Here is a 27,666-nt window from a genome sequence, read left to right as displayed (position 1 = left end):
GCGTCCGCTCGGAGAGGAGCAGGGCCCGGGGGAGGGCGGCCCGGCATGGCCCGCAGCCTGGAGTAGCGCCGCCGCCTCCCTGCGCTGTGCGGCTGCGGGCGGGCCGAGGCCGCTGCTCGGGAGCGAGGCCCCGCTGGAGGCGGAGGAGGAGCCAGCGCGGCCCCTCTGACAGGGCCGCCGGGCCGCCGCGGCCTCCGCGCTGCCGCCGCCGCCGCGCGGCTCCAGGTGGCCCCGGACCAAGGTGACACCCGGCCTGCCCCCGCCCCGGGGCCACCTGCCCCCTCGGCCGGCACGGACTCGGCGCCGCGCTTTCTTCTCACCCCGGAGCCGGCGGCGTGCGAGCGGCTGCGATGAACCCGGTGAATGCCACTGCTCTCTACGTTTCAGCGAGCCGCCTGGTGCTCAACTACGACCCTGGGGATCCCCAGTCCTTTACAGAGATTAACAAGCTCCTGCCCTACTTCAGGCAGTCCCTCTCCTGCTGCGTTTGCGGTGAGGATCTTTCTTTTGTTCCCTGCACAATGAGCTCCCCTCCCTTACCCCCGGGCTCGCCGCACGGCGCTGCGGGGCGGCCCTGGGCCGCGCTGGCCGGAGAGCCCGCCTCGGTGCTGCCCCGGCCGGGGCTGGCCTGGGCTGCCGGAGGAAACGCCGCGGAAGGGATCTTCCCGCCCCGCTAACGCCCCGAAAGCCGCCTCACGCACGGAGGCGGCCTGGGAAAGTTTTCTCCGCCTTTGGCCGCGGATTCTCCCGCACCCGCGGAGTCTCTCGCTGCTGAGGGGGAGGCGGAGGGGGGGGGGGGGCGCGGCGGCGGAACCCACGTGGGCGGCCCGCGGTTCTCCCGCGGGGGGCAGCGGGCGCAGGGAGCGGCGGGGCCGTTGGGCAAGTTGGGAAAGGGGGGAGTGAAAAATCTTGTGCGGTTTAGAAACACCCACCCCCGAGCAGGGGAGGGTGGGAGGTCTGCGGCGGCGCTGGTCAGGTGGGCGCTGGGGTCTGTGTGTTTACCGGCCCGGCGTGGTGCCTGGAGGGATAGATACTCCACCGTTGGGAGTGCGTTCTCCCCAAAAACGCAACGCTTTATTACGACCACTTTGTTTCGTAAAGGGTTACGGTAGTTATTAGTGGCTATTGGAATGCCCTGGGATAGCGGAGTAAATTGTTTTGAAGAACGCGACGCCTGAGAGCAAGTGTGGTAAAAGATACTCAAAACAATGCGCAGACCACGGAGGCAGGGAAACCACTTTGCACCCCCTCCCCACCCCCCCGCTTGAAATGTAAAGAACAAAAAAGTAATTCAGATCGAAAGCCAGGAATTTTCAGCACACAGAAACAATAATTGGATTTTTTTTCCTTTTTTTTTTTTTTTTTTTTTTTGTGTCTAGCAAATAATTATCCTGTATCAATAATTACTACAGAAATCAAATAAGCTGAATGTCTGCTAGGGTTTCCCTGCTCCCTGCCCCAAAGATCATACTGTGTTTTGTGGCCAGAGGGAGGCATCCGGAGTTTCACCGTTATGGTCAGCAATTCCTTCCCAGTGTTCCCCATTCTGCTGCGTTTATGAGTGGGTAGGAAGCTCTGGAATAAACTTGAAACCTTTCTTCAACTTTCCTTTGAAGCCTTGGGAGATGGAGCCTGAACTGTTAGAAGACCTCTCCGTTGGTTAATTTGGTTAATTCGCTTCCCCCCCTCCCCCCAGTAGTTTTAAACCCCAGCCTGGTCTGTGTTTGTATCTTGTTAACAGAGCGGGTGGACTGCTGTCTGCTGTTTGTGTGTGTATTTACCTTTGCTGATGTGTGTGATCGCACTGGGTTTAATCGAATTACCAGAGTTGATTTATTTACAGGATCAGGATTTCAACTGTTGAGGCTTCTAAACTAGTGTTTGGTGCTTCCTATCCTTGTAGCCATTGGCTCCTCCCACTTAAAGTCTTAGAAAATAGAGATCTGTTTGTACTGGGAAAGAGGGAGCCTGTTCCCAGGATCACTGTGGTGTCATTTCCTGAAATAATTTGTCTACGTTTTTTTTTTCTCACCCTGATGTCAATATCAGTGCACCTCTGCTCTTAATTTCTTTCTTATTACCTTAGGCCTTCTTCATTCCAATTCCTAATTTTTTCTATAAATCCTTCTTGCTTTTGGTCAGTCACTGACTGCTTTTCCCTCAGAATATGCTAATACTTTTCTGGTTTATTTAAGTAAGGTACTGACATAGGGACGATGAGTTTCTAACTGCTGTGCTATCTAGCCCCTCCACTTTAAGACTGGCCTTCTGAAATGTGTTCTTTGTTCTCCTTGCCTTGACTTCTTCCCTTCTTGGCCTTTTGCAATCTTATTTTTACACTCTGTGCTATTGAAATCGTCTATCTTTAATTTGTCCCTCCCCAAATTCCTGGGCTGATTTTCCCCTTCAGCTTTTCTGTCCCTCTCAGTTAGGTAGAGCTTTTTAGTTTGCTTTCTCTATTGACTTGTCCTTCCGTGGATATTCCTACTTGCAAACTTACTTCTCAATGGTTCCACTTCCCCTTTTCATCCCTTATTTTCTTTGAATTTTAAGGTTGCTGCTTCAGCTTCTATTTTTTTCCTGCTGTGGCAAGATTTCAGATAGCTGTAGCTGCTGTTTGTTTCAAGTGTTTGTCTATGAGTGATTCCCCAGTATTATCTCTGTCTTGGGCTCCTGTTTGAGGTGTGGCTGCGCACTGAGGCCTTGGTAAATACCTGGCTCTGTGACAGTAAAATAGAGTGAAAAACAGAGCCAGAGAAGCAGCTTTCTTGAACCTGCCAGCAGCTAGTTCTGGGAGGGCGTCCTGCTTGATCCAGAGCTGTGCTCTCTGGTGTGGACCAGCAGTCATCAGTCTTCAGCTCAGACTGTTAAAGGCAGATTGATCTTATTTTTCTTGTTTGCTTTTTTGTGTTCCTTCTCTCCTGCTTCTGTCATGGGTTGATATCGGTGCCCCTCTCTCTCTTTGGCCCTCTGACCTTACTATGATATTTTTAAAGGAGTTACTTCTTTCTTGTACCTGTTGGTGCTGAGAGCTGTCACACCTTCTGCAAACTTAAGGTCACTTAAAACCTATCCGACTGCCAAAACCTTTTTAACTTTAGTGATTTAAAAGCTGAAGTGCTGAAATAAAGATTACTTTGGGAGATGTATGATCACAAGAGTGAGTGCCACCAAAAACCACCCAGAACTTCCCACTGAGGGTTTTTTGAAGTATGTAAAAGCCTTTTAGATACTCTCTTCTTTCTATGCGACCGTGAGATCCAGATATCTAGGTACAGGTTCATGCACATGGAACTGTGTCAGATACTTTCTTTGCACATCCTCAGTGGAATGTGGTCTGGACTGTGAATGTTTAGAAATCCAGCTTTGGAGAAGCACTGAATGAATTCTGAGTAATGCATAACCCCCCTGCTACACCTGCTAAAGTCCCAAGTGTTGGGCTTGTAGGACTCCTCTTGGGAAATTACTCCCCAAATTAGCAGTCCTTATGTCATCAGCCTTTCTTGGGTATTTAATCTCTCTGAATACATTCTGGAGTGCTTTGTTAGGCTGTAGGTATTAATGCTGCAGTCAAGATTGTCCCTTTAATTTTAGAGAATTGTTTTTTAGAAGAAATTAGTGGCAGCTATATAAATCACCCAACACTGCTTTGTGCTTTCACTATTTTCTCCATCCCCTAGACATAAACTCATTTTCTTTTGGTCTGATAGTCTTCTGAACCAGCTTATATAATAGAGGGGGGACACAGAAGTTTTTTGATCCATGTAATGATGAAATTCTAATTAAAGCTCTGATTTCAGATTCAGATGGGCACACTTGCAGTTCCATCAGTAGAAACTCATCGTGTAAATACAGTACACCATTGCAAGCCAGCTGAACGTGTCCTAGGAGGATTTGAGGTTTCTGTCTTACCTCATGGGTTATAGAGGTTAAAGTATGTTGATGGTACGATGGTGTATGTTTCTAGGATTGAAGTGGGATCATGTAATAGTTTCCTAGATGGTGGTGTAGGTAATGCATCATCCTTTTACAGGGGTGTATAAGATATTTCCCAGAGCATTTAAAACTGCAAAACAACCACTCCTGCCTGTGGGTTAGACAAAAGGTGTGTGCCTTACATGTTTGGAGGCTGTGAAATCTGAGTTTCAGCCTCTGGACTCCAGTGTTGATTATTAAATTGCATGTTAATACCACATTTAAAATACAGTTTAGTAGAATTTCTGCAACAAACTCTCAGGTGTTAAACATACAGGCTGTTGGGATAAAAATCTTCTTAAAAGTGGCTTTCTCTGTTTCAAATAGCATGTAGGTTACTGCAGGCCATTCAGAGGTTCCGTTGGCTTTGCAGCATCAACAGCCTTGTTTTGAAATTCAGTTCAAATGTTTGTGACAGATTGCCAGTCCGATCAGTTGAGCTTTTTATCCATGGGAGACTTCATCCTGGAACCTCTGAAAGATGCTTAAAAAGGCATGTGAAAGGTTGGTATTCCTGGTTTAGAATGGAAAAATACTTGAAAGGTTGGGTGGCTTTAGGACAACGCTTGATGTTTGACCAGGAACCCAGCTGTAGCTTGTGCTGTAGAAATACAGGATAAGAATATCGTTCTTGCCTTAAACATCCTGTAATCTAAGTAAGGGGGATGTGAGACAACATGTGGCTTAAGAGAGATTAAGGGGCGGGAAGGAACAAAGAACAACGTGGCTGTACTGACTGGTACCTTATACGGCTCCTGTCGAGTGTTTTGAGATAGCTCTTGGTAATTTTAGTTAGGGTTGTAGGCTAAATGGTGAAGTAGCGTTGTGGAAGCAACTCCCAGGCATGGGGAATGGCAAGGATTACCAAAGCATAACCCAATATTCACCATCTCTTTGATTTCCTATGTTAAGACGATCGTAGGGGTGTTATTTCCATCCTGCTCTTGTGGAAAACTAGTAGCCTGGGTTTTGAAAGGTTTATACTGTCAGTCTAAGTTGAGTCTTGTGGGACTCACTCTGCTAGCTAGGTTTGAAATGTCTCCATAGTTGGTGGTATATTGAATTGTGTAAAGTTTCCCATCTTTGTGTCATCTTGTCCATGTTGTCGGGTACTCTTCTTCCTTGCCCCTTGCTGAGCTAATTTTCTGACTGCTTCCTCCCCTGTGCTGGTGCTGCATGGTGTGACCTCCTCTGGACCCCTGGTCTGTAGCCCATTGTCATTATGGATCCTAAGAAGAGCTTGTTATTTTAGGCTGTGTTTTGTCATTGGGAGATTGTGAATTAGATCTGTACAGTTTCATTGAACTTTCATATGAAGATTTGTACCAATACCTATGGGAAGAAACCCCACAAGCAAGTGGGATGCAAGCGAATCAGAGCTCTAGAGCATACTGTACTGATAGGATCTGAGGCATGCAGCAGTTAGGTGATAACCTTCAGAGAAGATAAGATAGTTGGGTGACACCAAAAATTGATTTAAACTTTCTAGAAAATATGATTTCCTGTCACAGGGATGGAAGAAGGCTGATGAAACGAATTGGCACTGCTAACAAAACTTAATTACATGCATGATACTGGATTTTCTGGTTGGGATGTGAGCCGTGACTGAGTTAAGCCTAGACATGAGAGTTTTAAGGTGGAAAATGTGATGTAAAAGTTTAGCCTAGAACTCTGATTCCTTGTCCATTCTCCCTAGATTAGAGGTGCCTTCTGTGTTTGAAAAATAATCTCAAGAGGTGCTTCACACACACACACACAGAGGTATTTTTCATTGGCATTTTCTTTGTTCCTTCATTTCCAATGGTGAATGGTATTGCCTGGCTATGACACAGTGGTAGGTTTTAGAAGTAGGTTGTCAGAATACTTCTGAATTCCTGCAGAACGTGCAAAATAACCAGAATCTCCAGAACAACCATTGGGGAACAGATTAGGGGACTCAGCACCTATCAGAGACCTTCTGCTAAATACCTTCTACTAAAATACGTGCTCGCACATCTCAGAACAGGCCAGCTTTCAGCCAAGGATGTGTTGGTTGATTTCTCTTCCTCTTTAAAATCTCCTCACTTAAATTCACTGTTTCCCTTTCCTGTTTTGAAATCCTGCATGTGACTCCTGGGAGAGCTGCTTTTTCGAAGTTGTCTGCATTGTACTGCCTAAGTTTTGATAACATAAAAGTTCTGCCAGTTGACTCTACATTGGTTTCTAAACTAAAAATACTCCTCTGTCTTGGAACAGAATTGAGGAGGAGGAAGCTGTGGTTTTTCAGTGTCACACCTGGTTGATAGTGGGCTTCAAAAGAAGGTTGTGACTGCAATATTGTCTTCTGATGTGATTTGAGATGAGTGTGTTTCTTATCGAGGCGATGGGAGATGATGAACGGGTGTTGATGGTCGCCTGAGGATTTTGATTAAACCGATTGTGCTTCAGAGTGTTTGAAGAAAAGTTAATGTGTTGCCAGGAGGCATCTTTATTGGGACAACTTGGTTGTCCAGGTTTATGGACATAGTGCATTTAAACAGAGATTTCTTTGGGTTTGTTTTCTTACTCTGTTATGATTTACAGATTAGTTTGGCTGAATCTGGAGGAAGCAGTTGTTGGATGTAACACTGGAGTTCTGTGGGAGGCCAGAAAAGATTCTTTGCACCTAGTATGTGACTTGAAGTCACACACAGCACAACCTTTCTTGAGCTTTCCAGTAAAGATTTCACTGTTCCTAGGGAGAAACTCACTTTGAAGTCTTACAGCGATGTAATTTGTTCTCTGTCTCCTGAGACTTGCAGTCCCAGCACGGGGCTTGTTCCATCTCCAGTAGGCTTGAAGAGCAAGGTTAGTCTTGCTGGGTGAACATTTTTGGTGGTAAAAATTAGTTTTCATTACTTCTTTTTTTGTTGTTGTTGTTTGTGATAAACACATTCAACTTGATCTTTAACTCTTTTGAGTGTTTATGCATGCTAATGGAATCAAATACCCATAAGAGAGATGTTACCTTTGCCATTTAAAACCTCTTAAAGTACAGCAACCCAGACTTTTGGAAGACATTGTTACATGGGGTGGTGAAAAAGATTAATTTCTTGGATGTTTTTAAAGCCTGTTTGTTAGAAAGTTGTAACGAATTAGGTGGCAAAATTCAAAATACATGTAGAATTTTTTTTTAGGCAGTGGTTTTTGCAAACATAAAGACTTTCAAGCAGAAATAGAACTTTGATACAGGATTTGAAGTCTGTTCTGTTGTATGTTTTGGTGGGGTGAAGTCAGAGAACAAAGTAGTCCTTCTACAGTTAAAGTGTGATTTGTCATACTTGTTTTTTTGGTCTTGAACTTTAGCTTAAAGAGGTTGGCTATATTTCTCTGAATATGCAGAAAAATAGTCTAACTGTATTCATAGTGTGGCTAATTTGGGTTCCCATGGTGTTCAGACAAAAATAGTGTGTATTTTATTTTTCCGAAGAGTTGCATAATCTTTAATATTTAGTCACAAGCATCCCTATATGAAGGTAATAACTTCTGTAGCTCATTTTTAATGGTCATTGGTTGATGGAGGATGCTCTGAAATACTCAGCAGCCAGCAGAATGCTTTCCCTGATAAGATTTCAAGAAAAGTTTGTTTTACATACCGGTTTTTTTGTGTGCCCCCACCACTGTGTTTGCATTTCATTCAGTGGGGAATCTGAGTAGTGCCTGTGAATGTCCTAGAACAAATTCTAGTGGCACTGTTGTGGTGATCTAAGAGCAACACCATGTCTTCAGGAAGAAATGCTATCATTTAGTTCACAAGTGTAAACTCTTTTACTTACTGTCTCAGGTGTGAAAAGGGGTTGTGTGCTGAAACCCTTGGTCACCTTTCCCCATTTCTACTACTTGGCTGAGTAGAACTCACTTTTTTTGGGCAAAACAAGGTGTTATAGGGAGAAGCATTGAAGGATAAGGATGTTCTTAGTGGTGTGGTTGTGAGCTCCTCTTATGAACTGTTTTGTAAACCTGGGTGCAAAGCTTTGTCCTGGTGATATGGCAGATGTCCTGCATCTTCATGCCGCTCAACCAAGACTGTGGTAGCTGCAAATGCTGATTAGTTTTCTGAACACAGGGAAGTGGGTGTAGGGTAGCTGGGTGATCGAGGTGGTCACCTTTGCCAGGTGAAACAGTAGATTTCTGTGTGATGGGAGAAGCTGCCCAACTTTTTTCTAACTGGGAAGGTTTGTTGGGGCAGGGGTAGGACAATTGTCCATCTGGTGAGCCTGCTCTTGAGTTGGGTGCAGTAGATGTGAAGGGCAGCAATGAGTCCATGGTTCGGGCCACCCCTCCTGAGTGCAGGGCTTGGAAGGGGTTCATGGTTATGTTAGGGCTTGATCCAGGGAAGGAGACTCTTCACTGTTGTCTGGTCCTTGTTGTCTTAGTTCCTTGCACTAACCTCTCTTGAAGTTTCTCTGGTTTTGAGTGTATTTAATTATCTTCTTTTCTAGTAAATACCCAGATCTTGCACCCATCTACAACATTTGGTTTATTTTTCTGCAGATGGCTAACAGACCTTTTCACTACTCATCGTATGCCTGTCACCAGATAGTTTTGCAAATAGTGCTTGTAAGTTTTGTATCAAACTCAAAATGCTGCTGCTTTTATGATCGAATCTTTCCTTTTGCGTGTTTTGCTTCGAAACCTTGAGCTACTTACTCGTCAGTTGGATGTAGCTGACTCTTTCTTGGACAGAAATAAGGTGCTGTGTGGGGTTGAAGGGAGCAGCGCAGGAGGGCAGTGGGAGGAGCAAGCCTTTTCTTCTCCAGGCTGCTTCAGCTGACGTGGTAGGTGGGGAGCTGCACTTCAAAAACCTTGTGTCCGGTGGTACCGCCGGTTGGTGAGAACTCGCTCCCATCCTTCAGATGGTGGTTAACTCTCAAGCCCGAATGGAGCAGTTTGTTAGAGCTTACTGCCTGGTACTAATTAGCGAGGTAGAAACAATCAGATCGTGTTTAATCCAGAAATGAAAATGCTGAGGGTGTAGCAGACCCGCTGTTGAAGCAGCAGACCGACGGCTTCTGGTTAGGACACCGAGGTGCTTGCCACGTGTAAATTTTAAGATAGAAGCGTGTGTGTGCTTGGCCAGATCAATAACAGCTTCCTGCTGCTTTAAACTGCCAAGGTGTAACAGAGCTGTAGAGTTTCTGTCTGACTGATCCAGAGTTCACAGAGACGTTTGGTGCCGCTTGGTTTAAAGATGCTGTCACGGCCGCTGTAGGATTGGATGTCAGGAGGTCAGCGGGTGTGGGCCAGCGTGTGGCAGAGGCAGCGCTTCAGCGGGCAGAGGGCAGAGCAGAAGGAGCAGAGGGCTGCCGGGCTGTGCAGCTTCCCGCTCACGCGCTGGGAAGCAAGGGTGACTTCTGGCGGCACGGATGCACTCGAGGATTAGAGACTCCTTCCTTCTCTGCAGGCAGATGTTGGCGACTAACCCCAGCGATACATCTAGTTATACTTGGAACAAACCCTGATGTTGTCATTCTTTCTAGTTTACTTCATCAGATGAAGAGTTAATGGTGACGTCATTCTCAGGGCTTTGGGTTGTTAAAGGCGGCAGCTATAAAGCTTCAGCAGGCTTTTCCAAGGGTTACACGTGTTTGGTTAGCCCTTTGCTGGGCTTGCTGAGGATATGAGAGTGGCAGGAGGGGACCTGTTGGATTTTTTGTTCTCGGTGACTCTCTCATCAGAGAGGATATATTCACCTAGTAATGGCTTCCATTCCCGCCTTTTCCCCTCCCTTTGGTGTCTCAGATACAGTTTGCAGATGCTTCCCCTCTTCCTGCAGCTGTGAAGTAATGCTCATTAAGGAACACAATAGGAAGTATTATTCCTCGTGGTTTAAATTACCTCCCTCCTAGTAGCAGCCTTTCCAGGACAGCTGTGATAGTCTGTAAATAATACATTAAAAGTACTTCCTCTGTATATGCAGCTTATTAAATCGAAGTGTCCCTGTTAATGGAGGTGCTTAGTAAACCTTTCTCAGACCAGGGCAGTTTGGAACTGATGTAGCTTAGGGAAAAGCTCTTACTGGTGGCTTTTTGGTATATTAATACACCCCTTGCAAAAGAGGGTTGAGAAAAGATGAGGGAAGGGTTGGTGATACCAAGCTCTTTAGGGTAGTAAGAGTAAAGGACTGTGTTGAGTAATTGTAGAAGAATCTTATGTGGATGAATGACAACTCCAGAAAATGAAAAATGAAATTTGGCTTGGATAAATTATAAGTGTAGAAAACCAGGAACTTCTCAGAGCGAGCCCACCATTTATGTCTTGCAGATGTATATAAATTTTTACATTTGCAGAAAGAAGGTGGTGGCACCAGCCCAAAGTGAGATCCTGGCCTTGCAGTAGAAACCTCCATGAGAATATCAGCTCAGTACTGAGTATCAATCAGAAAAGCAAAGCAAATGCTTAAAATCAGGGCCAAAATAGTGAAATTGTATGGCAGCACAGAAAGCAGTGATTCAGCTGTATCTTATGGTGTTGTGGTTGTTCTCGAAAGAGAACTGTGGAGGTGTTAGTAGAAGGGTGATCCGGTATAAGGAACAGCTCCTCTACAGTCTGGAAATAACACAACTTCAGCACCTTACGTGGTAGATGTCTGTAAGAGCAGGAGTGGTGTGGAAGAGAGGGACAGGGATTGACTTTTGCCTCATCCAACACAAGAACCAGCGATGGTCAGGTGAACCCAGTAAGTCATGCTCACAATGAATAGGTCCTTCTCAGCACAGCGGAGAGTTGACCAGGGAACTTCTTGTCAAAGCCTGTCGTGACTGATTACATTTGGAGTAGTTGAAGAGGAGATGAGGTGAGCCTAAGGAGAGAATCTGAGGGTTACTCAGTGCATGGAAACCCTACCTCCCATGAGAAGTATCTCAGCTAATAACGGCTAAGTGCTGGGCAAGTAGTAAGAGGTTGCTGGCCTTGTTCTTACACCATGACCTAGGCACCTGCTTTTGGCTGATAATGAGATGGCCTCTTGGGCTAGGTGGATCATTGGTCTAACTCTGTATGGTTATTCGTAGGAGTTTGAGGATGGGCTGGGTGTTTCAGAACTCTTCCTGGGTTTATTTTCACGGTGGAGTTCATAATCTTAATTTGGGAAGATCTGGTAATTGCAGGAACAAATGAGTGTTGTGCCTTGGGAGCCTGTACCACCCAGTGGCTTGGACCGTCCCAGATCTTGTGCCTCCAGACTCTGGGTGGCAGCTAGACCTAATGGTGTTCCCTGAGTATTCAAAATAACGAGACTTAGTTTTCTGTGAATCTGCATCTCATGGTTGACTCTTCACCATCATTATTACTTATTATTATTTTATGTATCCTTATGATACTAAAACTGAAGAGTGTGCCACAGAATCCATGCCAGAGAAACTCTGAAGAATGAATATTCAATGAGATATGAGCTCAAACTGAAAATATGCCTACAGCTCAGGCATTCCTCGTGTCTCTCCTGTGTAGGTTGCCTGGCATTCGCAGAGGATAGAGCTCGCTCTGTTCTTTCCTCCAGTGAGATGCAGAAAGTGTCTTGTCCGTCTGTCTGTCTGTCTGGGTTGGGGTTTTCCACAAATGTGCTGGAAATTCATTTTTTCAGTCCCTTCTTTCAGCATTCATACATATTTGGTTGTTCCAGCCAAACTTACTGTGAGAGAAAGAAAATGCATGGTTGCTCGTAGCTTTTTTAAAGTCTCATTAAAAGTCAAATTGGTGCATTGTATATTGGGTCCCATCTCTGAAGTATTTTAGTGTTTCATAATCTGTAAAGCATCGCTCACCAGAACTCCTACTTAAAACGAGGGGGAGGATGGACCAAGGAGCACCCCCACCCACTCGGTTTCATGGGGTATTGATGCCGGTGTTGGGCTCTTGGCCCTGTGAGTGCTGCAGATACCTGTAGCTGTGCAATGGCTTCTAAAGTCTCGAAGCATTAAATGAAGGAGTGTTAGGCATGTTGGCCTCCTGTGTTGGAGCATGGCTTGCTGCTCACCCCCTTGGAAAGACTCAAGACATGGACAGCTGTCTATGAACTCTTTCTGCTCACGCAGGTGACTCTTGAGCCTAGCTGATGTCATCGAAGGCTTGCTTTTGTATTTCCCCCATGGGAGTCAGGGACTTTTCTCACAAAATCCAATCCATTCCAAGGACCACGATGGACATCTCTGCCTGTGTTGCTGTTTATGTAGCATCATTTAAAGGGAGCTTGTATTGTGAGACTTGACGGAAGTTCCGTCTGTTGGCTTCACGGCTTAACTTGAAGAGTGTTTCGCTCTTGTCTTCTCACGGTGGGGGTCTTCTGGAGTCACCCCTCCTCAGCCAGCCCTTCCTCATGAGGTGAGCAGAGAAGAGTTGTGTACCTGCTGACAGGTCCTGAAGCAAGTTTCCCTCCGGTATTGTGATTCTGCTTTGACCCTTTCTGTGTCTGACAGCAGCTCTGCTCCGCGTTGCTCCCGCACCGTGTTCCTTTAGCCCTATTCCGATACTGCGCGCTTCCCTGCAGCTTCCGTACGGTCGCACTGTAACGACAGGTCTTGTTCTTTGACATCACATAGATTCGTGCCACCTGCCAACTTCCCAAACAACGATATTTCCTCCCAGTTTGTTTAAAAGAATGCTATGGAATGGTGGCTCCGGCGCCGACTCCTCTTACTTGTTGCTCAAAAACCAGTTTGCGTGAAGCCACATTTACGAAGAGCCAGCTGAGGTGGAGGGCTGGAGCAGCCCTCCCCAAAGAGAGGTACCTGGGAATTCAGATTTCAAAGGGACAGTGGGATGTCTGCTCACTCAGTGAATTCAGGAGCGTGCAGACTGACTGTGCTAATGCACGTTTCCTCTTGAAACACGGGCAGAAAGCTGCACTTCCAGAAGCTGTTTGAAAGTGAAAAGCACAGTGGGTTAGGTTAGGAAAAGGGGAGGGGAGCGTTTTGAATGAGGAATGAGTTCCGTGTTTTAAGTGCTACTGTAGGTCCAGTTCGTCATGTCCCTTGAAAGCACTATGAGGAGAATCTGCTACGGAAGGTCCACGCGATTCAAATTTCCTCGGCAAGGAAGTGAGGAGAGAAAATACCTTTGTATTTGAAGGGATTTTTTAAACCCTCAGCCTGTTTCAATCTCTTTCTCATCCCAAACAGCCCGATTTTCTCCCTTCCGTTGTAATGCCGTGTTTTCACTTGGGAAAACCTGGGTGGGAATTCACTGCTGGTGGCTGTAACTCACACCACAAAGGAGAAAGGTCTGATCAAAGCTGAAAACCTGCTGCTTGGGAAGGAGGGGAAACCTGTTGTCGATGACTGTAGATGCTCTGAAGTTTAATTTAAGTGTTAGAATACCTTTCTGGCCTCGAGCTGGCTCAATATAGCAAAGCGATACTGGTGTGTGCTGGGTAGAGCTGCTGGTCAGATAATTTCTATGTGGAATTTTGGTCACCTTGGTTCTGCTGTATCTTATCCTTAGGTGTTACTTGGTTTGTTCTTAAAACCGATAATCATTCTTCCAGGTTTTTACGGTTTCAGTGGTCATAGAATCACAGACTGGTCTGGGTTGGAAGGGACCCCAAGGATCACAGAGTTCCAACCCCCTGCCACAGGCAGGGCCACCAACCTCCAGGCCTGGAGCTATACAAGGTTGCCCAGGGCCCCATCCAACCTGGCCTTGAACACCCCCAGGGACGGGGCATCCACCCCCTCTCTGGGCAGAGACATAACCTTCCAGACTTTCATACTTGACAGCAACACTTTCTGTGCTGTCAGGGGTGTTGATTCCTTTGGCAACTGATTTTTATTAGACTTTTTTTTTTTATTCTTAAGTGTAAGATTTCAGAGAAAGCAATTTCTTCCCTCCTGCCTGGCTGTGAGTTGTTGTGGATGCTTTAAAGTGCCTAAGCATCATGGATGTGACAGCACCACTGTTTTATTTCACCCCTGTGTGTCTGTGAATCGGAAAGCCGGGAGCTACCGCTCCCTGGGATATGGTAATAGCCACCTTGTTGCACCTTGGGGTTTGGCACTAGGTGGTTTATTCGGTGTTTATAAGGATCCCTGGGATCTATTTAACTGTTTCTCTTGCTCTGTTCGCAGCACTGACTGCCACAAAGCTTGGCTCTATTTTTAGTCCCTGCTAAATGAAAAATAAAGTCTGCTGTGTCTCCTGTCCTTTCAGGGTGATATTTTGTCATTTCTACGTTCCTGTTAGAGTTTCCCTCTGCTCTGCTGCCACTTGTGTGCACTGATTCATTAAAACCTCTGCGGCAGCTCTTCCCTTTCGGTACACTGAGAGAAATCTCATGTGTTTTGTTACTGTCAGTGGCAGAGGCTGCAGAAGGAGACAAGAGAGCAGGGGTGATTGAGCTGCAGCAGCACCATGGCCTGATGGTTTTCTAGGTGAAAACCAGATATGTGATGGCTGTGAAGTTTTTTACAGGCTGTTGTTGGGATGGTACATTTTTGTGTGACTTGCCAAACTTTTCCAGGCAGTTGTTTCTGACAGTACAAACAAATTCATCCTGTGCTCCCCAAGACCTGCCTTGAGTCCTTTGTAACCTTTCTCTTTCTTTTTTCCCTCAGGAAATTTGCTACAAGACCCTATTGCTCCTACCAACTCCACATGTCAGCATTATGTCTGCAAAACTTGTAAAGGCAAGAAGATGATGATGAAACCGTCATGTAGCTGGTGCAAGGACTACGAACAGTTTGAGGAGAATAAGCAGCTAAGCATCTTAGTGAACTGCTATAAGAAACTCTGCGAATACATCACGCAGACTCCCCTGGCACGAGATATTATCCAAGCAGTTGATTGTTCGGCGGATCTTCTGGCTTTGCTCAAAGATGGATCGCCGCTCCACGAAGAGACTGAGAAATCTTCGGACGCGGCCTTGGCTTTGTGTCTAACACATTCCCCTGTACCTTCCACCTCAGAACTCACCACCGAGCCTCCAGCTAGTTTCACGTCGATACCTGAAAGCACACACAACATTGATATCAGAGGTTCTGTTATCAACGGGTTGCCCAATTGTAATGGGCTTTCGGTGGATAAACTGGGAGTGACTATTCCTTCTCCTGACCACGCGAACACGATTGATGTCTGTAGTACTGGAGAGTATATAAAAACTGAAGATCTCTCTAGCAGCCTGCAGCCTGTGTGCGATGCAGTTTCTACGAGTGACTTGTGTACGTCGGGCATCGACATATGCAGTTTCAGTGAAGACATAAAGCCGGGCGGCTCGCTGCTCCTCAGCGTGGAGGAAGTCCTCCGCAGCTTAGAGACCGTTTCCAATACCGAAGTCTGCGATTCTAATTTGCAGCCCAGCTTGGAAGCAAACATGCCTAACGGCCCTTTCCTGCAGCTCTCTCCCCCACCTCTTAGCCATAACATTTTCATGTCCACAGATGCTTCTCCTCACGGAATCTCGTGTACGGCGGCGACGCCCAAGGTAGTTAAGTTAAACAGAAAGCGATCTCGGTCAGAAAGCGACAGTGAAAAGGTTCAACCTCTGCCCATTTCCAGCATCATCTGTGGCCCAACGCTGGGAGCGTCGGCTCCTGTCACAGTGAAACAGGAAAATAAAATGTCTTTGCAGCCTATTGCAACCGTACCCAACGGAGGCACTACTCCCAAAATAAGCAAAACTGTGCTCCTGTCCAACAAAAGCATGAAAAAGAATTTAGAACACGCCCCTAAGAAATCCCACCCGAAAGCCAAACCAGGGGTGCTGAAAACAAAAGACAAAGCGAAGGAGAAAGTACCCAGCAGTAACGTTATGCCAGGAAGCCCAACGAAAACTGTGTACAAAAAGCCACAAGAAAAGAAAGGGTGCAAATGTGGTCGTGCCACCCAAAATCCAAGTGTTCTTACATGCCGTGGCCAACGCTGCCCTTGCTATTCTAACCGCAAAGCCTGCCTTGACTGCATATGCCGTGGCTGCCAAAACTCATACATGGCTAACGGGGAGAAGAAGCTGGAGGCATTTGCAGTGCCAGAAAAGGCCTTGGAGCAGACTAGGCTTACTTTGGGCATTAATGTGACAAGCATTGCGGTGCGCAATGCCAGCACAAGCACCAGTGTAATCAATGTGACAGGGTCACCAGTAACGACGTTTTTAGCTGCCAGTACACACGATGATAAAAGTTTGGATGAAGCTATAGACATGAGATATGACTGTTGAATCTTTCTTTCTTTTCCCTGCCATCCGTAGGGGAACTGCTACAGTTTTAAGGCAGCTATGGTTCTGTTTAACTTGCTGGAGCTCCTGCGTTTAGATCACTTGTATCAAGTGTTTTTCATTGCTATGTTATGTGTATTAGTGTCTGGGAAATAGTTGCAGATAATGGAGGAGTTACCCTAAAACTGTTTTTAGTTCTTACAGCACCTCATAGTTTGAGATCAATTGCTGATGTAAATGATTTTATCACAAGGTCTTTGGCAAGGAGTATATTAACCTCATTGTACTTGGTCATGCTTTGTGCTCAGTCAAAGCTTCTGCTCAGCGTAGGAGAGCGGTGTCTGGTTAGTCCATCCTAACCGTGCTAGGTGGTGCTGCAGAACAGTAGTTACTGGGCAGCTGCGGTCATCGTGACTAGAAACATAAGATAGTGTTCCTCTAGGAAGCACAGCCTGGAGCTGGAGGATGCATTCGGACTGGGGCAGACAGGGTCTGTCTGGTTGTGAGCAGGGGTTATCTGCTGTGTGCAGAGTTTACAGGCAAAAATGGGTTAGTAAATATCTCGAGAAAGCAAACAGCCTGAAGAAGAGCAGCTCAGTCTCCAAAGGTCAGGAGGATGAGTCGGTGTTAGATAGGGTGTCAGACGTCTGGTATCGGCCTCGTTAGCAGCATCTTTTGCTGTGGTGGTTTTCTTGGCAGTTGCACAGGTTGTGCTTGTGGTCAGTCATGTCCCCCGTGCCACTGCCCTTCCCCTGGCACGGCGCTGCGTTGGCTGGGGGGAAGATTGCTCGTACACAGAAGCGGCTCGCGTTTTTGTTAGCACTGTTCTTGCCTTCCCAGTTTTCTCCCTTTTTTGAGTCCCTATTGTTTTTACTGTTGCTGCTTCTAAAAAGAAAGAAGGGGGTTGTGGGTCACAGAGGGGCTCCCTGGCTGATTCCCCCTCTCCGCTGCCATAGGTGCCTGGGATACAGAGACATCCCTGGCAGCTGCTGCCACTGGGGCAGGTGAGTGGTGACGTTCGGACCGCCATGGCCGGGCACCCATCCCCTCGAGGGTTGTTTTTGGCTGACAGACATCTTATAGCTGGGGCAGAGGATCGCTTGCTCTCCAAGGTGAGATATTTTGGATGTTTATCAGACAGAGTAAGCTGTGTAACTCCCTCCACCATCCCATTTTTCACTGGTAGGTTGAAAGGAGCTTTTGAAGGTTGGTGCTTTCCAGCCTGGGCTGAAAGGTGGAAATGGAAAACTTAACTCCCAGGTTGTCCGAGAACTGCTCCCGGGCAGTGTTAAGACACCAGTGCCTTTGCAGGGACTGAGCTTTCTGCAAGCATGGCTTATTTCAGTGTAATCCCTAAGTAAGAGTACAAGCAGGAGAATTTAGTCTTGCGTTTGCATTTGCTGCTTCATTGGCAGCCTAAAAAAGTCTGATTACTTTAGTGAAAGCAGAGATGCCTCCCCTCTGAAGGGCACAGCACAAATTACACATGGGCTGACTAGAACACGGACCGTTACCTTCTCATTTAAAAGTCAATCCCTGTTTCAACAGCATGTCAGAGTGCGTGAGGTTTGAGTTGCTTCACCGCTTCCATCTCTCCTTTTCCTCCCCCAGCGAACCCCGTGGCGCTTTCTGACCCGACCCATAGGCACCTTTTGATTTGGCACAAAGCACGTACAATGATGGTTCCTCACCTAAGAAATAAGCAAAAACCTTTGGACACAAATGACACCTCCTTTTGTTTTGTAGTTGTACCATGGTGTCATTTTCTGTGAATGTGGTCAGATCTTTTTGTTGGTTTTGGTTTGTTTCTCCCCCCGTCTTTTCTGTGGGGTGGGTGGGGTGGGGGGTTAAAGCCATAGGAAGAAACAAAAAAAATGTGATGTACGTGTCCAGTCTGTACTTTTTTGTTTTTGTTTTGCAAGAAGAGTTGAAAAATATTTTTGATAATGAGTAAATGGTGGAAAATGCTTCTTAGTATTCTTGTCTTTATTTGCCAACCCAAGTACCTGAGATCTGTGTTTTTTAGCCCTCATGAGATTTAACGATGTCCTATTAAAGTGTATTTAGTTAAACCTGTATGTGATTTTTTTGTGTTGACCCAAAAGGTTCCTACCATTTTCTAACTTGGTGGTTTGATGGTGACCTACTAATGTAAACCTGTTTTATTAGTTGGCTGTGTGTAAGAAGAGCAGCCAGCCCAGGGTCTGTCAGAGGGGAGCGCGGTGCGGGCTGCGTCTCGCTGCTTCTGCGGAGCTGCCAAGTTTTGCTGAGATTGTTGATGGTACATTTGTTAGGACTTTGGTGTGATTAAATCTGTAGTACCTCTGCTCCAGAAGCGTGGGAGTACTTGGAATCGTTACTATCTCACCGCTGCGTTAACTGTGGTACCGAAAGTCGGAGAATTTAGGTCAAGCGTGTGTTGGAAGCGTCGCCAGGAGAGAGCCCTGATGGTTCATGTAAAACTGCAAACGGTAGATTCAGGTTGTTTCTAAAAACATTTCCTTTTATGCTGCCACGTTCTTGAAATGTATATTAAAATTCAAATTGATTTAATAAATGTTAGTTTTCTAATTCTATTTTGCAACTGCTGAGGGCATCAGTGTGGCATATGCTGAACTTACTGTCTAAACACTACTTAGTGCGTTGATGACTAATTCTGTAATTGTTTAAATTAGGGTTGGCTTGGTTTGCTTTTCTTAACCTCCTGGCTAGTTGTTCTTGAGTAAGCAGAGCAATGGAAAGGATCCTCCTGTTGCTGATGGTAATCCCAGGGGTTCTAGTTTGAAAAGCCTCTGTTCCCATTTCATGGCAGTCGAGCAGCCTGCTGGCCTGGGACCTCCCGGTGCTGGTCACAGGCAGTTGAGTGACAGCTCGATCCCATGCAGCCCACACCAAGGACTTGCTCCTGCTGGCCCTGTGTGGGGAAGCACTGGGAATTACTGGCAGAGGGCAGTCAGAAGGATGGTCTGAGCTGCAGCTTAGCCCGGGCCAGGCTGGTGGGAGTTTCCTGGCTGCTGTCAACCTGGCATTCCCTCCTGTGGTGCCATGGATTTGGGTGACCTACCTCAGGTTAGCATAGAGCAAGGAGACTGCCTGGGGGATCCCTTCTCATATAGGAAGTGTACGCTATTCCAACATTCTTCCTTATCCTTTGGGAAAAAGCTATTAGCTTCCAAATTTCAGTATAATTTTGTAACTTCTAGAGCTTCATCACAAAGGCAAAGCAGCTCACCAAAGGTTTGGGAGTCTTCCTGCCCGAAACCACATTGCAAAGACAGGAAGAACAGAGCTCCTTCCGGAAGGGCTGGACTTGGGATGGCGTTGTGACGTGTAGCGCTGCACAGTGAGGTTAGTGCTGCTGACCATCGCAATCTGCACTCGTGGCAGACGCTCTTTCAGGAAAGAGACCTCTAAACTTCAGGCTCTTTCCACCTGAAATCACTGGTTGGGATTGCGTCCTGGAGGGAGGAGGGACAGGGAGACAAACAGAAATGAACACTTGGTTTGTGTTGAGCTCACTGCTCTTCTAGCTGTTCTTTCATGCAGGTGATGTTCCTGCTCTCTGGCTCACAGTGAGGGGGTCACAACAGCCCCTGCTGTTACCACCCTGCAGGTGTTCAAAGTTCCTGTACAACTGTGTAAGTTCAAACAGGTAACATGCCTGGCGCAGCGGCCTCTGCCTGTGTCATCGCTGCACCCCAGCAGCACCATGAAGCGTTGCGCTGGCAGGAGAAGCCTCTGGAGTTGCCGTTCACCAGCAGCCTGACCCAAACCCTGAACAGCCTGCTTCCCACGGCAGGAGCCTGTGGCACAAGGACCTGCTCCTTCCGCGCCGCCCCGTAGATGTGCAAGGGGAAGACCGGACAGATGCGGCATGTGAATCGCACGAGGGTTCTGGGCTGACCCAGAATAAAACCTCTACAGGTGAAGCATGTCCCGGGCGCTGTGCAGGTACTGACTCTGTGTAAAATATGGTGTTTATAAATCATCTGGGTGGCTGAGCAGCCTGAGAAGCGAACCCCAGGGCAGAGGGGATGTTAGAATCAGTGTGGGTACGTGGCAGGGCTGACAGGTATATAGTTGTGCAAAGCAGTCCCTGTAATGGTGCAGCACGTCTTGTTGGGCTGGTCTTAACTAGTTGATTTTTCCCAAAGCAAACTGCCTCTGGAATGCTAAAGAACCCCCGAGGTCTCCCCAGAGTGTGACGTACAGGGATGTAAGCACCTGGGATTGGCCAAAGGTCAGGCAGATGGATAAGGTGGTACAGTAACGCAGTGATGCCGCTCGAGCTTCCACATGGAATGACAGTGAAAAGGGTTTTTTTTTCCTTTATTTCCCCCCGATTCCACTTGCAGAAGCCCTGGGAGCTGCTTGCTTTAAGGACAGTGAAAAGGAGGAAGCTTGGCAGTAGGCGAATCAGCCCAGAGACAGTGCTCTGAGTTGGGAGGTTGAGGGGACATGAGGAGGGGAAGCAGGAGGCTGCTGCTCTTCCCCAGTCTTTGTGGGAAGCGAGCCTGGGACTCGCTGTCTTCCATGGGCAATGGGATGGCAGGAGCTTGGCAGCAGGAAGGTGGTGGGATTTGGCCAGTGGCTGGAGAGGAACAGCTGCGCTCTACCCCCCTGCTATGAGACAGGCTTTGCTTTGTCAATTCCAAAGTCCTTTATTTGCCAAAAAAAGAAGAAGAAAATACAAAGTAAAAATACAAAAGAGAAAACCAGGCCAGCACAAAGTGTCTCCCAACGATTTGCACAGAGTCTGAGAACCTTAATTACTAAACACTCAACTCCTAAGCCCGGCACCCAGCGGGACAGGGAATGGGGGAGCAGGAGAGGACCAGCACTGTTCGTGGGTCTGTTACAGCAGCTCATGCTCTTTAGTGAGGTTTGGTTTCTATTGCACAGACCTCTGGTAACTCTGGCTTAGAACCACCATACCCCAAAAAGCCCCCACGTTAACATTAATTTATTTTTACCCCCTGCCTTTTGGGCTCATTTTGTTTCAGAAACTCAGCACAGTACCTGGGATAGAGCATCTCGGGTCCAGCTCTGTCAAATCCTTAGCTGAGCAGGGAAGGGGGGTTCTTTTCCACCACCATTTTCCGTAATCCTGAGAGTGGCTGGAATGGGTCGCTTGGCTTGGCTGCCTGGGCCTGTTCCGCAGCACGGCCGTGCAGTGGCAGGCAGAAGGAGAGCTATGGCAGCGCCTGGGTGTTGGTGACAAGGGCTCCAATGTACCAATTACTGCTGAGATTTTAGAAGGGGGAAAAATAGTATTAATTGAGCTAGTAGCATCCCAGCAGTCGTCACCTGCAGCTGTAGCGAGCTGTTACCTCCCCTCCTGGTGCGGTGGGGAGGGAAGGTTTGTGAATGGAAGAGTATCAGGGGGACCCAGGAGTTTTGTGAGACGAGCAGGTTAGAGAGAGCAAATCAACACAAACGTTCCCTTTCCCTTGCTAACCACGCCAATGGAGCTGTACTGGCTTTTCTGGCTGCTCAGAAGGACGAAAGTATCCCGCTCACGACACGCTTCGGTGGAAGCTGCCTCTGCAGTAAGCAGCTTGTGAGCTGTCTGTGAAGGTGTGTGGCATCTCAAGTGGCGCTGGGGACAGGAGGCCAAGTGAGAGCAGAGGGGACTTCCACAGGTTTCCTGTGCTGCGATTCCTGAGCTGTTTGGTTCTGGAGAGCTCGCTGAGCTTGGCAGCTGGCAGGTGCTGCAGCTGGGCGTGTTCTGGTGTCTGTCCTAATGGAAAGTCCTTTGTTGTCTCAAGCGCTGACCATCCCGGGAAGAAAAGCTCAGAGGTAGGACAGGCATTCCCCAATTTCCCTGGGTACAGACTAAAGGTTTAGCAGCCTTCCCTCTGGAGACACTGCGGCCAGGGCTAAGTCCCAGGTGGGGTGTGGAAAATCCACCTTTCCAGTTCATCCAGCACTGCTGAATCACTGTTCTTTTCCAATGTCTTGGGGAGAGAGAATGGATTTCTGTCCTAAATAACATAACCTGCTGGTGATACGCTGGAGCTTGTCCTTGTGTCCACACACAAGGCAAAGCACTGACTACTTGTTGTGTTGGATCTGCTGGAAAGTGCAAGCTGGGCTTGGAAGCCACAACCTTGTCCCAGCAGCACCAAACCTCTGCGAAAGAGAAGAGAGCTTTGGGCCCTCAGGGCTCAGCAGAGCAGCTACAAGCTTCTGTCTCAGTTTACTGCCTTGTGAAGGTAACTGGTGGTCTGCACTGGGCTCAGGGTACCAACTTCTTTCCAAAAAGGCACCAGCTGGGGCAGGCTGGTGTGAGGTGGAAGCCTGAATCCATTGGATGTGTCAAGTTAAAGCCCCTCTGCACAAGGTGAAGTGAAGGTGACAGATCAAGATGCAGGGGGTGAACAGTGAGCAGCAGCAGAAGTCAGCTCCAGGCACAACCGAGCGAGAACATAAACGCCAAACCAAGGGGGTGATGCACCGAAGGTCGCCGGAGTACCGGCTCTTGGCAGCCTGGCATCGGCTCTCTGCATCCCAGGGAGCTTCTGGTGCTGGGGAGGAGGGTGGCACTTGCTCAGGCAGTGACTCCTGGAGCCCTTCAGCTAAGTCTTAACTCCCACTGGGCGTGGAAAAAATGTGCATTCCCAGGAATATAATCCTTCCTGAAAAAAGGATGGTGCTCTGAACCCCTGGAGGGAGGAAGAAAAGGAGGTGCAAAGAGCCCTGCTTTGCCTAGGTCCTTTCAGGTAAGGGGTGGACAGAGCTGGTTGCAGTTAGTGGTTGTGCGACTTCCATTCCTTTCTGCAGTTGTTTCTTCATTTCTCCTGTGTTTGGGCCGTTGTGGAATCGCCCCCAGTTGAAGTTTTCTCCTCTGGGTTGCAGCAATGGTGGAGCTGTAACACCCTGGCGTTGAACAGGGCTGCTGCTCTTGTGCCCTCCGTGCAAAGAGGCTCATCCTGGTTTGGTGAGGGTGCTGACACCTCCTGTTAGGGCAGGGGATTTACCTTGCAGTGCCTCTGCCAACCACCTGGATAACTATCTATGGGTTTCCCAAGTACCAAATCCTGAGCTGTGCATGTGCATCTGGCTAGAACAGTGGCTTTGCACAAGAAAGAGACAAGTTCTCCACGCCCAGCGTAGCTGAAAGCTTCCTCTCCTTCAGGCTTTGCTCCAGCAGAAGGTGTTGCTTGACCTCAGCCAGGCTATGGTGTATCCCAGCCAGGCAGCAGGAGGCAGCCCTCACACTTCAAAGGCTCCTGGAAAGGCTGAAGCTGAATCTCAGCGACTGGGCAATTATTGATGTGGTTATTAATGCTCAGAGGTACAAGCCAGGGGTCGATGTCCCACCCTGCTCACATTCACCTGTACTGAACGTGCTGGACACACGGTGATGGAAGAGACAATGAGAGCATACACATACCAATGGAGTGCTGCGTATCTGGGCACAGCTATGACAGCTGGAATAAAATGGGACAGCCAAAACCCATCCCAAACTGGAGGAGGGGAGTACCAGGGCTAGTTGTATATCTGTGATGGCAAAAAAGGACAGGTAAGAATACCTTAGACTCCCAGACAACTACTGAGCAAGGAAGAACAGCTCTAGGAGCAGAGCATGTGCTGTTGGAGACACCCCTTGTGCTTCTATGGGCAAAGTTGGTTTAATTTAATGCACTTGGAGCAGGAATTCATTAGTTACAACGTTTCTTCTCCCAGACCAGGCCTACTTCATGGGTAGAAATTAAGTTTTTGGCAATCTTACAGGTTAATTTCTCTAGCAGTCAAAGGATCCCCCTGGTAACACTTAGCACACTAGGTAAGGGATTTCTCTTCATGATCTCGGGGTGGTGTCTCACTCAGAGAAGGCCACAGGTTCACAATGAAGAGAGGGGAGGGATGCAGGACGGACACAGCCAGTGTGCACAAGGCACGGCAGCTTCGGCACAGCAGCTGAACAGTATGTGTGTTGGGGTTGGACTTAGTGATCTCTGGAGCTCCCTTCCAACCCCTACAGTTCTGTGAGTCTCTTTGCAAATACACTAGAAACACTAACTGTAACTCCAACTCTTGGAGACGCATTACAGTGCACAGTGCTCTAACCATCCATGGATTCACACAGGATGTCCAGAATCCACTGTGAGAGCGTGTGGTTCGAAGCACGAAAGGGGACTTGGCTCTCCCCCAGCACCTGGGTTTTCAGGATGCTGAGAAATAAAAGACCTTCACTGCAACTCATGTCCCACAGGGTTTCCAGGCATATGTCTATGTTCAGTGAATCTGGCAGGTCTTTCATCACTCCCGGTGTGAAGTCAGGGGGAGGGAACAGCACAGGACCAAACCAGCCAAGAAGGACCACGGTGGATGCTGCACGTGGCTGTGACAGTTAACCATTAGATGCTGGCATTTATTGCACATCTGGGGACGTAACAAGAGTTTATACAGAAAGGAAACAAGGTGCAATCACCATTTCTAGTGAGCGTGCACGTGACACGTCGAAAAAAAGCCTTTTTTATAGAAATTACCTTATTGCAATTACACAGGAGGAGAGAAAAGGGTTCTTGACTTACAGTGTACAAAATAAAGCACGTTGCTCCAATGACAAACTTAAGAAAAAATCCCTAAGTGTCTGGGGACTGACCACTATCCAGTTTGAGAGATACTGATGAAGTCTTCCTTCTCTCTATGCCAAGAGATTTGAGATAACTAGCTTGTCTGACTTGTCTCCAGTTTCAGGGGGAGATAAGACCTCATCCGTGTCATAGTCATCTTCAAACGACCTGCAAAGATAAAAGGTATGTCTTTAAAAGCCATGCTCTGGTGACAGCAGTTTCAGCACAGTTATTTCAGGGGCTACTAAAGCAGCTGGCTGCAATACAGCAGCAGGCAAGGTGTTACTTTTGAGGAGGATATTTGTAAGGCACTGAAAACTCGGATAGCAAATGTGACTCTGTGCTCCCATCCATCCTCACCTGTATGCTCCACAACAGGTTTTTGCTGTATAAAATCTGAATCCAGTTTCAGTAATGATCATCAGTAGCTCACTGGGGCAGAAATAAAGTGGTCAGCACACCTCCCAGCCTTAGAGGAGACCTGACTTGCTCAGAAACATGTGGTTTCCAGAGCATCTTCAGGCTTAGGCTGCATTCTGACATCCACAGAACAGTTGTGGCCACGCTCTCATGTTCCCCTCTCACTTGGTTTGATGGGTGAGGGCCAGGCCTTGGCATTTACAGCCTGGGAGGGCTGGCTGTGAGCCCACGTGGGGCTGGAGGGTCTGTGCTCTGGGGTGGGGGCTGCTGCTCCCGTGCTCTCATCCCATTCCTGCTCCTGAGAAACGATGTTGTTACAGGTTTTCCCTCTACACACTACAGGTTTAAGTTTCTCAGGAGTCCCAAGGACTTAAAATTCTTCCTTTTGTTCTGAAAGCTGCTTTTAAAGGTGGGTTGCAGCAGGCGTTCAGAGGTTAACGCCTTTGGCCCCCCAGCATGGAGACAGAACACTGCCACTTCTCGTGATGGCCTTTTCCCCTTTACCAACCCACAGGCAAGCACAGCAAATCCCTGGGAGCCCATCAGCATGTCTGCCCTGCTGTGGGGGATTCTACACTGCTGTAGTCTGGTGATCCCTATGTAGATCACAGCAGACACATCTTCCTGGACAGCGTCTTCATCTTCTCTTCCCTAAGGAAAACACCTCTGTAGTAATTCTGCCACCTTCTGGATCTCACGTACATGGGAGAAGGGAAACAACAGTCAGGATCATACACAGGTAACTGCTCTGATCATGTCTGCAAGGATCCCAAAAAACAGGCACCATGCCTGCTTTACGTGGTCCCTGCTGGGAGCCTGCGTGGTGCTGCCTCCCCTGCGTTCCCCATGTGGGAATGGACTGGGTGTCTCAGCACATGTCTCCGTCTTTCTGGTGTCTCCTTGACTTAAAGATAATGCAGCCGAGGAAAACTTCTGAATGCTGTTCTTGGGAATGTTCCTTTCGTGGCCCCTTTGCCTTCAATTTTACCAACATCTGTCAGCTTTCTTCCTTTTATTCCCCATACGTGGAATGTGGCCCCTTTCCTAGTCTGTTTATCTTGCACATCCACCAGCATTTAGAGCTCCATTATGTATTTTTTTTCCCCAGTGCCCTTTGCTTCTGGGCTAAACCACCTCACATCTGCTTCCAGAGGGGCTTCCCATTGTCCTTTCCCACTTCATTCTGTTGCTCCTTCAGGCTCCACGGTGCGTGCCCTTCCCATCCTGGACAAAATGCTATGCCCCTTTCTGGCTAGGAAGCGTCTAAGGGACGGCTTTTCCATGAGATTACCACTAAAGATTATCAGCTTCTCTCCTTTCAGGCCAGTTTCACTCCACAGATGTGCAGATACCCACACAGGCTCGCGGACATTAAACACGCGTTCCTCGAGCCTCAGTCACGGCAGCTCCAGCCTGCTGAGAGAAAGCAAATCACTGCAGGGAATTCTTCGTCCTTCCTTCTGGCAAACACAAGGTGTGTTGCTGGGTGGGTCAGCGATGTGCTTCTTCCCCCTTTCCCCTCCATACACTGCTGCATTCATGACAGTGAGCGATCGAGCCAGCAGCTGATGTGAGGGAGATGACAGAAATGTCCAAAGCCACCTAAACCAACATCATCTCATCCCAGAGGCTCATCCCACCTCTCTTGGAGCAGGATTGCTCTGCATCATGCCCTGGCTCCTTGGGGGATTCTTTCCAAGCAGCAGCTGATAGAAGATGGCCTCTTCCTCTGTTATTTCCCTGCCTATGGAGAAAGATTTCTTTCCATGAAGGTGATCGTGGCTTCCACGTACATCTGGTGTCTGGAAAGGCAAACAAAGCGGTGTCCCCTTCTGCCAGGCAGGCCACAGCCTGGACTGCAGGAAAGGATTCCTGCAAAACCAACGCCTGTATCTGCATTCAGAGCTCGTACTGGCCAGGCTCAGCTGTCGGTTCTGCACACAACAGCACACGTACACGTTCACCAGGGAACAGACCCTCTGTGCTGCATCTCACCCACAGGTGTATAAAGCTGAGCCTGGCTGAGGAGTGCTCACAGCAGCTCAAGCTTCCAGTGAGACGTGACGTTGCTTCCTGCGAGGCAACACCTTTCTCTTATTTTTGGTTGGGGCTGCCATGAAGTCACTCTGAATCTCCACCATTCCTCTTCCAGGAGAGCCAGCCAGGCAGACACTGACTGCTTTTAGAAACCTTCCACCTAGAGGAGCCAAGTCACAACCATGGCACACGCTTAATTCATCTGTGATCGCTGAGCGATGGTTATTCCCAAATGCATTCAGATTCTGCCAGCCAACTAAGCCAAAAATCTTCCGGTCTCTCATAGAGCTCATAAATTGTCTTGGTTTTGTCCCTGCTCCCTGTTCCTGTCATCCTCAGAAGACAGCTGAAATAATGGATGTGCAAAACCTCAATGCCTGTTTCTGGTGAATTTGTCTGGGCACCCAGCTCTTTGTTTTTCTTTCCCCTTCCTTTCTTCCCCGCGCGGTCTGTTGCTACGCTCCGCAAACGAGATCTAATCCTGCTGCCATG

General features: G+C 47.8%; 2 protein-coding genes across 3 annotated transcripts in view; one reads left to right on the top strand and one right to left on the bottom strand.

Moving 5' to 3' along the window:
• Positions 1-350: 350 nt before the first annotated feature.
• MSL2 (MSL complex subunit 2) lies at positions 351-16,462 on the top strand (the record flags this gene model as incomplete). The annotated part of the gene is made up of 2 exons (XM_084267520.1): positions 351-492; positions 14,541-16,462. 2 exons carry the CDS (start codon positions 351-353, stop codon positions 16,136-16,138), a joined length of 1,740 nt encoding a protein of 579 aa, XP_084123646.1. The 3' UTR covers positions 16,139-16,462.
• A 4,320-nt stretch (positions 16,463-20,782) lies between these two features.
• PPP2R3A (protein phosphatase 2 regulatory subunit B''alpha) overlaps positions 20,783-27,666 on the bottom strand; it is a 44,717-nt gene continuing 37,833 nt past the window's right edge. For both annotated transcript variants that reach the window (XM_084267685.1, XM_084267686.1), the window contains exon 13: positions 20,783-24,885. In XM_084267685.1, coding sequence (XP_084123811.1) covers positions 24,789-24,885 — 97 coding nt within the window. In that variant the 3' untranslated portion in view covers positions 20,783-24,788. The remainder of the gene's footprint in view (positions 24,886-27,666) is intronic.

This window comes from Gallinula chloropus (genome assembly GCF_964237585.1).
Source record: "Gallinula chloropus genome assembly, chromosome: 8".
NCBI classification, from domain to species: domain Eukaryota; kingdom Metazoa; phylum Chordata; class Aves; order Gruiformes; family Rallidae; genus Gallinula; species Gallinula chloropus.
The sequence above is the reverse complement of the archived record's forward strand: the minus strand, read 5'-3'. Positions and strand labels throughout refer to the sequence as shown.